The sequence below is a fragment of the Phyllobates terribilis genome, unplaced genomic scaffold (genome assembly GCF_046119375.1).
Source record: "Phyllobates terribilis strain yellow unplaced genomic scaffold, ASM4611937v1 Scaffold_8__6_contigs__length_399053987, whole genome shotgun sequence".
Classification (NCBI taxonomy): Eukaryota; Metazoa; Chordata; class Amphibia; order Anura; family Dendrobatidae; genus Phyllobates; species Phyllobates terribilis.
This window is the reverse complement of record NW_027362768.1, coordinates 188,284,179-188,298,289: the sequence shown is the minus strand read 5'-3', so window position 1 is coordinate 188,298,289 and position 14,111 is coordinate 188,284,179. Positions and strand designations below refer to the sequence as shown.

The 14,111-nt window shown below is 33.0% G+C and overlaps 1 protein-coding gene across 2 annotated transcripts in view; it reads right to left on the bottom strand.

The window, feature by feature from the left end:
- The window catches only part of AK5 (adenylate kinase 5), a 277,032-nt gene that overhangs the window by 60,868 nt on the left and 202,053 nt on the right, over nt 1-14,111 (bottom strand). For both annotated transcript variants that reach the window (XM_073643927.1, XM_073643926.1), the window contains one exon: nt 7,735-7,926. In XM_073643927.1, the coding sequence (XP_073500028.1) occupies nt 7,735-7,926 (192 nt within the window). The remainder of the gene's footprint in view (nt 1-7,734; nt 7,927-14,111) is intronic.

Genomic DNA, 14,111 nt, shown 5'->3' with positions numbered 1-14,111 from the left:
ACACACTTCCAAAAGCACTATAAAATGGTTTGAGAGAAAGCACTGGAGACTTCTAAGGTGGCCAGCAATGAGTCCAGACCTGAATCCCATAGAACACCTGTGGAGAGATCTCAAAATGGCAGTTTGGAGAAGGCACCCTTCAAATATCAGGGACCTGGAGCAGTTTGCCAAAGAAGAATGGTCTACAATTCCAGCAGAGCATTGTAAGAAACTCATTGATGGTTACCGGAAGCGGTTGTTCACAGTTATTTTGGCTAAAGGATGTGCAACCAAGTATTAGGCTGAGGGTGCCAATACTTTTGTCTGGCCCATTGTTGGAGTTTTGTGTGAAATGATCAATGAATTAATTTTTGCTTCATTCTCTTTTGTGTTTTTTCCTTGCAAGCAAATTAAATGAAGATAATAAGACCAAAGAATTTGTGATTGCAATCATTGTCAGGAAGAAACTGAGTATTATCTGACAGAATTGCAGGGGTGCAATACTTTTTGCCAGCACTGTAGGAGCAGTATTATAATAGTTATATTCTTGTACATAGCGGCAGTATTATAGTAGTTATATTCTTGTATATAGGGGGCAGTATTATAGTAGTTATATTATTGTACATAGGGGCAGTATTATAGTAGTTATATTCTTGTATATAGGGGGCAGTATTATAGTAGTTATATTCTTGTACATATGGAGCAGTATTATAGTAGTTATATTCTTGTACATATGGAGCAGTATTATAGATTGTTGTATTATTGTACATAGGGGGCAGTATTATAGTAGTTATATTCTTGTACATAGGGGCAGTATTATAGTAGTTATATTCTTGCACATAGGAGCAGTATTATAGTAGTTGTATTCTTGTATATACAGTGCTGGCAAAAAGTATTGGCACAAGAATACAACTACTATAATACTGCTCCTATCTACAAGAATATAACTACTATAATACTGCCCCCTATGTACAAGAATGTAACTACAATAATACTGCCCCCTATGTACAAGAATACAACTACTATAATACTGCTCCTATGTACAAGAATATAACTACTATAATACTGCTCCTATGTAAAAGAATCTAACTACTATAATACTGCTGCTTTGTACAAGAATATAACTACTATAATACTGCTCATTTTGTACAAGAATATAACTACTATAATACTGCTCCATATGTACAAGAATATAACTACTATAATACTGCCCCCTATGTACAAGAATATAACTACTATAATACTGCCCCCTATGTACAAGAATATAACTACTATAATACTGCCACCTATGTACAAGAATATAACTATAACACTGCCCCCTATATACAAGAATATAACTACTATAATTCTGCCCCCTATGTACAAGAATACAACTACTATAATACTGCCCCCTATGTACAAGAATATAACTACTATAATACTGCCCCCTATGTATATATATACAAGAATATAACTACTATAATACTGTCCTCTATATACAAGAATATAACTACTATAATACTGCTCCTTTTGTACAAGAATATAACTACTATAATACTGCTCCTATGTACAAGAATATAACTGCTATAATAGAGCACCTTATGTACAAGAATATAACTACTATAATACTGCTCATATGTAGTAGAATATAACTACTATAATACTGCACCCTATGTACAAGAATACAACTACTATAATACTGCCCGTATGAACAAGAATATAACTACTATAATACTGCCCCCTATGTACAAGAATACAAGAATATAACTACTATAATACTGCCCCTATGTACAAGAATATAACTGCAGTAATACTGCCCCCTATGTACAAGAATACAAGAATATAACTACTATAATACTGCCCCTATGTACTGTACAAGAATATAACTACTATAATACTGCCCTCTATGTACAAGAATATAACTACTATAATACTGCCCCCTACGTACAAGAATATAACTACTATAATACTGCCTCTATATACAAGAATGTAACTACTATAATACTGCCCCCTGTGTACAAGAATATAACTACTATAATACTGCCACCTATGTACAAGAATATAACTACTATAATACTGCCCCTATGTACAAGAATATAACTGCTATAATACTGCTCCTATGTACAAGAATATAACTACTATAATACTGCTCCTATATACAAGAATATAACTACGATAATACTGCCGCTATATACAAGAATATAACTAATATAATACTGTCCTCTATGTACAAGAATATAACTATTATAATACTGCCCCCTATGTACAAGAATATAACTACTATAATACTGCTCCTACGTACAAGAATATAACTACTATAATACTGCCCCCTATGTACAAGAATATAACTACTATAATACTGCCCCCTATGTACAAGAATATACCTACTATAATACTGCCCCCTATGTAGAAGAATATAACTACTATAATACTGCCCCCTATATACAAGAATATAACTACTATAATACTGCCCCCTATGTACAAGAATATAACTACTATAATACTGCCCCCTATGTACAAGAATATAACTATAACACTGCCCCCTATATACAAGAATATAACTACTATAATACTGCCCCCTATGTACAAGAATACAACTACTATAATACTGCCCCCTATGTACAAGAATATAACTACTATAATACTGCCCCCTATGTACAAGAATATAACTACTATAATACTGCCCCCTATGTACAAGAATATAACTACTATAATACTGCCCCCTATATACAAGAATATAACAACTATAATACTGCCCACTATGTACAAGAATACAACTACTATAATACTGCTCCTATGTACAAGAATATAACTACTATAATACTGCTCCTTTGTACAAGAATATAACTACTATAATACTGCTCCTTTTGTACAAGAATATAACTACTATAATACTGCTCCTATGTACAAGAATATAACTGCTATAATACAGCCCCTATGAACAAGAATATAACTACTATAATACTGCCCCCTATATATAAGAATATAACTACTATAATACTGACCCTATGTACAAGAATACAACTACTGTAATACTGCTCCTCTGTAAAAGAATATAACTACTATAATACTGCTCCCTATGTACAAGAATATAACTACTATAATACTGTCCTCTATATACAAGAATATAACTACTATAATACTGTTCTCTATATACAAGAATATAACTACTATAATACTGCTCCTTTTGTACAAGAATATAACTACTATAATACTGCCCCTATGTACAAGAATATAACTGCTATAATAGAGCACCTTATGTACAAGAATATAACTACTATAATACTGCTCATATGTAGTAGAATATAACTACTATAATACTGCACCCTATGTACAAGAATACAACTACTATAATACTGCCCGTATGTACAAGAATATAACTACTATAATACTGCCCCCTATGTACAAGAATACAAGAATATAACTACTATAATACTGCCCCTATGTACAAGAATATAACTGCAGTAATACTGCCCCCTATGTACAAGAATACAAGAATATAACTACTATAATACTGCCCCTATGTACTGTACAAGAATATAACTACTATAATACTGCCCTCTATGTACAAGAATATAACTACTATAATACTGCCCCTACGTACAAGAATATAACTACTATAATACTGCCTCTATATACAAGAATGTAACTACTATAATACTGCCCCCTGTGTACAAGAATATAACTACTATAATACTGCCACCTATGTACAAGAATATAACTACTATAATACTGCCCCTATGTACAAGAATATAACTGCTATAATACTGCTCCTATGTACAAGAATATAACTACTATAATACTGCTCCTATATACAAGAATATAACTACGATAATACTGCCCCTATATACAAGAATATAACTACTATAATACTGTCCTCTATGTACAAGAATATAACTACTATAATACTGCCCCCTATGTACAAGAATATAACTACTATAATACTGCTCCTACGTACAAGAATATAACTACTATAATACTGCCCCCTATGTACAAGAATATAACTACTATAATACTGCCCCCTATGTACAAGAATATAACTACTATAATACTGCCCCCTATGTACAAGAATATAACTACTATAATACTGCCCCCTATGTACAAGAATATAACTACTATAATACTGCCCCCTATGTACAAGAATATAACTACTATAATACTGCCCCCTATGTACAAAAATATAACTATAACACTGCCCCCTATATACAAGAATATAACTACTATAATACTGCCCCCTATGTACAAGAATACAACTACTATAATACTGCCCCCTATGTACAAGAATATAACTACTATAATACTGCCCCCTATGTACAAGAATATAACTACTATAATACTGCCCCCTATGTTCAAGAATATAACTACTATAATACTGCCCCCTATATACAAGAATATAACAACTATAATACTGCCCCCTATGTACAAGAATACAACTACTATAATACTGCTCCTATGTACAAGAATATAACTACTATAATACTGCTCCTTTGTACAAGAATATAACTACTATAATACTGCTCCTTTTGTACAAGAATATAACTACTATAATACTGCTCCTATGTACAAGAATATAACTGCTATAATACTGCCCCTATGTACAAGAATATAACTACTATAATACTGCCCCCTATATATAAGAATATAACTACTATAATACTGCCCCTATGTACAAGAATACAACTACTGTAATACTGCTCCTCTGTAAAAGAATATAACTACTATAATACTGCTCCCTATGTACAAGAATATAACTACTATAATACTGTCCTCTATATACAAGAATATAACTACTATAATACTGTCCTCTATATACAAGAATATAACTACTATAATACTGCTCCTTTTGTACAAGAATATAACTACTATAATACTGCTCCTATGTACAAGAATATAACTGCTATAATAGAACACCTTATGTACAAGAATATAACTACTATAATACTGCTCATATGTAGTAGAATATAACTACTATAATACTGCACCCTATGTACAAGAATACAACTACTATAATACTGCCTGTATGTACAAGAATATAACTACTATAATACTGCCCCCTATGTACAAGAATACAAGAATATAACTACTATAATACTGCCCCTATGTACAAGAATATAACTGCAGTAATACTGCCCCCTATGTACAAGAATACAAGAATATAACTACTATAATACTGCCCCTATGTACTGTACAAGAATATAACTACTATAATACTGCCCTCTATGTACAAGAATATAACTACTATAATACTGCCCCTACGTACAAGAATATAACTACTATAATACTGCCTCTATATACAAGAATGTAACTACTATAATACTGCCCCCTGTGTACAAGAATATAACTACTATAATACTGCCACCTATGTACAAGAATATAACTACTATAATACTGCCCCTATGTACAAGAATATAACTGCTATAATACTGCTCCTATGTACAAGAATATAACTACTATAATACTGCTCCTATATACAAGAATATAACTACGATAATACTGCCCCTATATACAAGAATATAACTACTATAATACTGTCCTCTATGTACAAGAATATAACTACTATAATACTGCCCCCTATGTACAAGAATATAACTACTATAATACTGCTCCTACGTACAAGAATATAACTACTATAATACTGCCCCCTATGTACAAGAATATAACTACTATAATACTGCCCCCTATGTACAAGAATATAACTACTATAATACTGCCCCCTATGTACAAGAATATAACTACTATAATACTGCCCCCTATGTACAAGAATATAACTACTATAATACTGCCCCCTATGTACAAGAATATAACTACTATAATACTGCCCCCTATGTACAAAAATATAACTATAACACTGCCCCCTATATACAAGAATATAACTACTATAATACTGCCCCCTATGTACAAGAATACAACTACTATAATACTGCCCCCTATGTACAAGAATATAACTACTATAATACTGCCCCCTATGTACAAGAATATAACTACTATAATACTGCCCCCTATGTTCAAGAATATAACTACTATAATACTGCCCCCTATATACAAGAATATAACAACTATAATACTGCCCCCTATGTACAAGAATACAACTACTATAATACTGCTCCTATGTACAAGAATATAACTACTATAATACTGCTCCTTTGTACAAGAATATAACTACTATAATACTGCTCCTTTTGTACAAGAATATAACTACTATAATACTGCTCCTATGTACAAGAATATAACTGCTATAATACTGCCCCTATGTACAAGAATATAACTACTATAATACTGCCCCCTATATATAAGAATATAACTACTATAATACTGCCCCTATGTACAAGAATACAACTACTGTAATACTGCTCCTCTGTAAAAGAATATAACTACTATAATACTGCTCCCTATGTACAAGAATATAACTACTATAATACTGTCCTCTATATACAAGAATATAACTACTATAATACTGTCCTCTATATACAAGAATATAACTACTATAATACTGCTCCTTTTGTACAAGAATATAACTACTATAATACTGCTCCTATGTACAAGAATATAACTGCTATAATAGAACACCTTATGTACAAGAATATAACTACTATAATACTGCTCATATGTAGTAGAATATAACTACTATAATACTGCACCCTATGTACAAGAATACAACTACTATAATACTGCCTGTATGTACAAGAATATAACTACTATAATACTGCCCCCTATGTACAAGAATACAAGAATATAACTACTATAATACTGCCCCTATGTACAAGAATATAACTGCAGTAATACTGCCCCCTATGTACAAGAATACAAGAATATAACTACTATAATACTGCCCCTATGTACTGTACAAAAATATAACTACTATAATACTGCCCTCTATGTACAAGAATATAACTACTATAATACTGCCCCCTACGTACAAGAATATAACTACTATAATACTGCCTCTATATACAAGAATATAACTACTATAATACTGCCCCCTGTGTACAAGAATATAACTACTATAATACTGCCACCTATGTACAAGAATATAACTACTATAATACTGCCCCTATGTACAAGAATATAACTGCTATAATACTGCTTCTATGTACAAGAATATAACTACTATAATACTGCTCCTATATACAAGAATATAACTACGATAATACTGCCCCTATATACAAGAATATAACTACTATAATACTGTCCTCTATGTACAAGAATATAACTACTATAATACTGCCCCCTATGTACAAGAATATAACTACTATAATACTGCTCCTACGTATAAGAATATAACTACTATAATACTGCCCCCTATGTACAAGAATATAACTACTATAATACTGCACCTATGTACAAGAATATAACTACTATAATACTGCCCCTATGTACAACAATATAACTACTATAATACTGCTTCTATATACAAGAATATAACTACTATAATACTGCTCCTATGTACAAGAATATAACTACTATAATACTGCCCCCTATGTACAAGAATATAACTACTATAATACTGCTCCTATGTACAAGAATATAACTGCTATAATACTGCCCCTATGTACAAGAATATAACTACTATAATACTGCCCCTATGTACAAGAATATAACTACTATAATACTGCTCCTATGTACAAGATTATAACTACTATAATACTGCTCCTATGTACAAGAATATAACTACTATAATACTGCCCCCTATGTACAAGAATATAACTACTATAATACTGCTCCCTATGTACAAGAATATAACTGCTATAATGCTAAGAGGGTAGCGGTATAACTTACCTTACACAGAAGGCCCTTGGTCTTATAATATGCAAGTAAGGGCTCCATGGCCTGGTAGAACATCTGTAGCCTCCTCTTTACATTTTCTGTGGCGACTTCATTCCGATGACTGACCTTACTTCTCCCGACAACTCGTGTGGTCATAATTTCAGCAGAACAATCCAGGTACAGGACAAGATTCGGTGGGCAAAGCTGGTAAGTGAAAAAAAAAACAAATACAAGTAAGCAACTGAGGATAGAAAATTGCACCATAGCCTTGTATAATTGTGTTATGGGGTTGAGTCTTCTTGTCAGCAGGTCATTGAGGGCACATCCAGACATGCACTCACTGTCTCGGTAGCATGTACAGCATGTGGTGGCATACACAATATAAAATGACCCGACGCTAAGAAAGTGGTAAATGCTGGGGGAAAAGGGGTGTTCAGAGATTTGTTATGAGGCCCAGTACTTTCACATCTGCTTATATGTAATACCATGTACTGTACAACTTACTCCTATAATACTGCTCCTATGTACAAGAATATAACTACTATAATACCGTTCCTATGTACAAAGAATATAACTACTATAATACCGCTCCTATGTACAAAGAATATAACTACTATAATACTGCTCCTATGTACAAGAATATAACTACTATAATACAGCTCCTAAGTACAAGAATATAACTACTATAATACAGCTCCTAAGTACAAGAATATAACTACAATAATAACGCTCCTATGTACAAAGATTATAACTACTATAATACTGCTCCTATGTACAAAGAATATAACTACTATAATACTGCTCCTATGTACAAGAATATAACTACTATAATACTGCCCCCTATGTACAAGAATATAACTACTATAATACTGCCCCCTATGTACAAGAATATAACTACTATAATACTGCACCTACAGTACAGACCAAAAGTTTGGACACACCTTTTCATTTAAAGATTTTTCTGCATTTTCATGACTATGAAAATTGTACATTCACACTGAAGGCATCAAAACTATGAATTAACACATGTGGAATTATATACTTAACAAAAAAGTGTGAAACAACTGAAAATATGCCTTATATTCTAGGTTCTTCAAAGTAGCCACCTTTAGCTTTGATGACTGCTTTGCACACTCTTGGCATTCTCTTGATGATCTTCAAGAGGTAGTCACCGGAAATGGTTTTCACTTCACAGGTGTGCCCTGTCAGGTTTAATAAGTGGGATTTCTTGCCTTATAAATGGGGTTGGGACCATCAGTTGTGTTGTGCAGAAGTCAGGTGGATACACAGCTGATAGTCCTACTGAATAGACTGTTAGAATTTGTATTATGGCAAGAAAAAAGCAGCTGAGTAAAGAAAAACTAGTCTCCATTATTACTTTAAGAAATGAAGGTCAGTCAGTCCGAAAAATTGGGAAAACTTTGAAAGTGTCTCCAAGTGCAGTTGCAGAAACCATCAAGTGCTACAAAGAAACTGGCTCACATGAGGACCGCCCCAGGAAAGGAAGACCAAGAGTCACCTCTGCTTCTGAGGATAAGTTTATCCGAGTCACCAGCCTCAGAAATCGCAGGTTAACAGCAGCTCACATTAGAGACCAGGTCAATGCCACACAGAGTTCTAGCAGCAGACACATCTCTACAACAACTGTTAAGAGGAGACTTTGTGCAGCAGCCTTCATGGTAAAATAGCTGCTAGGAAACCACTGCTAAGGACAGGCAACAAGCAGAAGAGACTTGTTTGGCTAAAGAACACAAGGAATGGACATTAGACCAGTGGAAATCTGTGCTTTGGTCTGATGAGTCCAAATATGAGATCTTTGGTTCCAACCACCGTGTCTTTGTGTGACACAGAAAAGGTGAACGGATGGACTCTACATGCCTGGTTCCCACCGTGAAGCATGGAGGAGGAGGTGTGATGGTGTGGGGGGCTTTGCTGGTGACACTGTTGGGGATTTATTCAAAATTAAAGGCATACTGAACCAGCATGGCTACCACAGCATCTTGCAGCGGCATGCTATTCCATCCGGTTTGCGTTTAGTTGGACCATCATTTATTTTTCAACAGGACAATGACCCCGAACACACCTCCAGGCTGTGTAAGGGCTATTTGACCAAGAAGGAGAGTGATGGGGTGCTACGCCAGATGACCTGGCCTCCACAGTCACCAGACCTGAACCCAATCGAGATGGTTTGGGGTGAGCTGGACCGCAGAGTGAAGGCAAAAGGGCCAACAAGTGCTAAGCATCTCTGGGAACTCCTTCAAGATTGTTGGAAGACCATTTCCGGTGACTACCTCTTGAAGCTCATCAAGAGAATGCCAAGAGTGTGCAAAGCAGTCATCAAAGCAAAAGGTGGCTACTTTGAGGAACCTAGAATATAAGACATATTTTCAGTTGTTTCACACTTTTTTGTTAAGTATATAATTCCACATGTGGTAATTCATAGTTTTGATGCCTTCAGTGTGAATGTACAATTTTCATAGTCATGAAAATACTGAAAAATCTTTAAATGAGAAGGTGTGTCCAAACTTTTGGTCTGTACTGTATGTACAAGATTATAACTACTATAATACTGCTCCTATGTACAAGAACATAACTACTATAAAACTGCCCCTATGTACAAGAATATAACTACTATAATACGGCCCCCTATGTACAAGAATATAACTACTATAATACTGCCGCTATGTACAAGAATATAACTACTATAATACTGCCCCTATGTACAAGAATATAACTACTATAATACCGCTCCTATGTACAAAGAATATAACTACTATAATACTGTTCCTATGTACAAGAATGTAACTACTATAATACCGCTCCTATGTACAAAGAATATAACTACTATAATACTGCTCCTATGTACAAGAATGTAACTACTATAATACTGCTCCTATGTACAAGAATATAACTACTATAATACTGCTCCTATGTACAAGAATATAACTACTATAATACTGCCCCCTATGTACAAGAATATAACTACTATAATACTGCCCCCTATGTACAAGAATATAACTACTATAATACTGCACCTATGTACAATAATATAACTATTATAATACTGCTCCTATGTACAAGAATATAACTACTATAAAACTGCCCCCTATGTACAGGAATATAACTACTATAATACTGCTCCTATGTACAAGAATATAACTACTATAATACTGATCCCTATGTACAAGAACATAACTACTATAATACTGATCCTATGTACAAGAATATAACTACTATAATCCTGTTCCTATGTACAAGAATATAACTACTATAATACTGCCCCCTATGTACAATAATATAACTACTATAATACTGCTTCTATGTACAAGAATACAACTACTATAATACTGCCCCCTATGTACAAGAACATAACTACTATAATACTGCCCTTACATACAAGAATATAACTACTATAATACTGCTCCTATGTACATGAATATAACTACTATAATACTGCCCCCTATGTACAAGAATATAACTACTATAATACTACCTCCTATGTGCAAGAATATAACTACTATAATACTGCCCAATATGTACAAGATTATAACTACTATAATACCGCTCCTATGTACAAAGAATATAACTACTATAATACTGCTCCTATGTACAACAATATAACTACTATAATACCGCTCCTACGTACAAAGAAAATAACTACTATAATACTGCTCCTATATACAAGAATATAGCTACTATAATACTGCCCCCTATGTACAAGAATATAACTACCATAATACTGCACCTATGTACAAGAATATAACTACTATAATATTGCTCCTATGTACAAGAATATAACTACTATAAAACTGCCCCTGCCCCTATGTACAAGAATATAACTACTATAATACTGCCCCCTATGTACAAGAATATAACTACTATAATACCGCTTCTATGTACAAGAACATAACTACTATAATACTGCTCCTATGTACAAGAATATAACTACTATAATCCTGTTCCTATGTACAAGAATATAACTACTATAATACTGCCCCCTATGTACAAGAATATAACTACTATAATACTGCTCCTATGTACAAGAATATAACTACTATAATACTGCTCCTATGTACAAGAATATAACTACTATAATACTGCCCCCTATGTACAAGAATATAACTACTATAATACTGCCTCCTATGTACAAGAATATAACTACTATAATACTGCCCAATGTGTACAAGAATATAACTACTATAATACCGCTCCTATGTACAAAGAATATAACTACTATAATACTGCTCCTATGTACAAGAATATAACTACTATAATACCGCTTCTATGTACAAAGAAAATAACTACTATAATACTGCTCATATGTACAAGAATATAGCTACTATAATACTGCCCCCTATGTACAAGAATATAACTACTATAATACTGCTCCTATATACAAGAATATAACTACTATAATACTGACCCCTATGTACAAGAACATAACTACTATAATACTGCTCCTATGTACAAGAATATAACTACTATAATACTGCTCCCTATGTACAAGAATATAGCTACTATAATACTGCTCCCTATGTACAAGAATATAACTACTATAATACTGCTCCTATGTACAAGAATATAACTAGTATAATACTGCACCTGTGTACAAGAATATAACTACTATAATCCTGTTCCTATGTACAAAGAATATAACTGCTATAATACTGCCCCTTATGTACAAGAATATAACTACTATAATACTGCTCCTATGTACAAGAACATAACTACTATAATACTGCTCCTATGTACAAGAATATAACTACTATAATCCTGTTCCTATGTACAAGAATATAACTACTATAATACTGCCCCCTATGTACAAGAACATAACTACTATAATACTGCCCTTACATACAAGAATATAACTACTATAATACTGCTCCTATGTACAAGAATATAACTACTATAATACTGCCCCCTATGTACAAGAATATAACTACTATAATACTGCCTCCTATGTACAAGAATATAACTACTATAATACTGCCTCCTATGTACAAGAATATAACTACTATAATACTGCCCAATATGTACAAGAATATAACTACTATAATACCGCTCCTATGTACAAAGAATATAACTACTATAATACTGCTCCTATGTACAAGAATATAACTACTATAATACCGCTTCTATGTACAAAGAAAATAACTACTATAATACTGCTCCTATGTACAAGAATATAGCTACTATAATACTGCCCCCTATGTACAAGAATATAACTACTATAATACTGCTACTATATACAAGAATATAACTACTATAATACTGACCCCTATGTACAAGAACATAACTACTATAATACTGCTCCTATGTACAAGAATATAACTACTATAATACTGCTCCCTATGTACAAGAATATAACTACTATAATACTGCTCCTATGTACAAGAATATAACTAGTATAATACTGCCCCTGTGTACAAGAATATAACTACTATAATCCTGTTCCTATGTACAAAGAATATAACTGCTATAATACTGCCCCTTATGTACAAGGATATAACTACTATAATACTGCCCCTATGTACAAGAATATAACTACTATAATACTGCTCATATGTGCAAGAATATAACTACTATAATACTGCATCTATGTACAAGAATATAACTACTATAATACTGCCCCCTATGTACAAGAATATAACTACTATAATACTGCCCCTTTGTACAAGAACATAACTACTATAATACTGCATCTATGTACAAGAATATAACTACTATAATACTGCCCCTAAGTACAAGAATATAACTACTATAATACTGCTCCTATGTACAAGAATATAACTACTATAATATTGCTACTATGCACAAGAATATAACTACTATAAAACTGCCCCTATGTACAAGAATATAACTACTATAATACTGCCCCCTATGTACAAGAATATAACTACTATAATACTGCTCCTATATACAAGAATATAACTACTATAATACTGACCCCTATGTACAAGAACATAACTACTATAATACTGCTCCTATGTACAAGAATATAACTACTATAATACTGCTCCCTATGTACAAGAATATAACTACTATAATACTGCTCCTATGTACAAGAATAGAACTACTATAATACTGCCCCTATGTACAAGAATATAACTACTATAATCCTGTTCCTATGTACAAGAATATAATAACTACTATAATACTGCCCCCTATGTACAAGAATATAACTACTATAATACTGCCCCTATGTACAAGAATATAACTACTATAATACTGCTCCTATGTACAAGAATATAACTACTATAATACTGCCCCTATGTACAAGAATATAACTACTATAATACTGCCCCTATGTACAAGAATATAACTACAATAATACTGCTCCTTATGTACAAGGATATAACTACTATAATACTGCTCTGCCCCCTATGTAC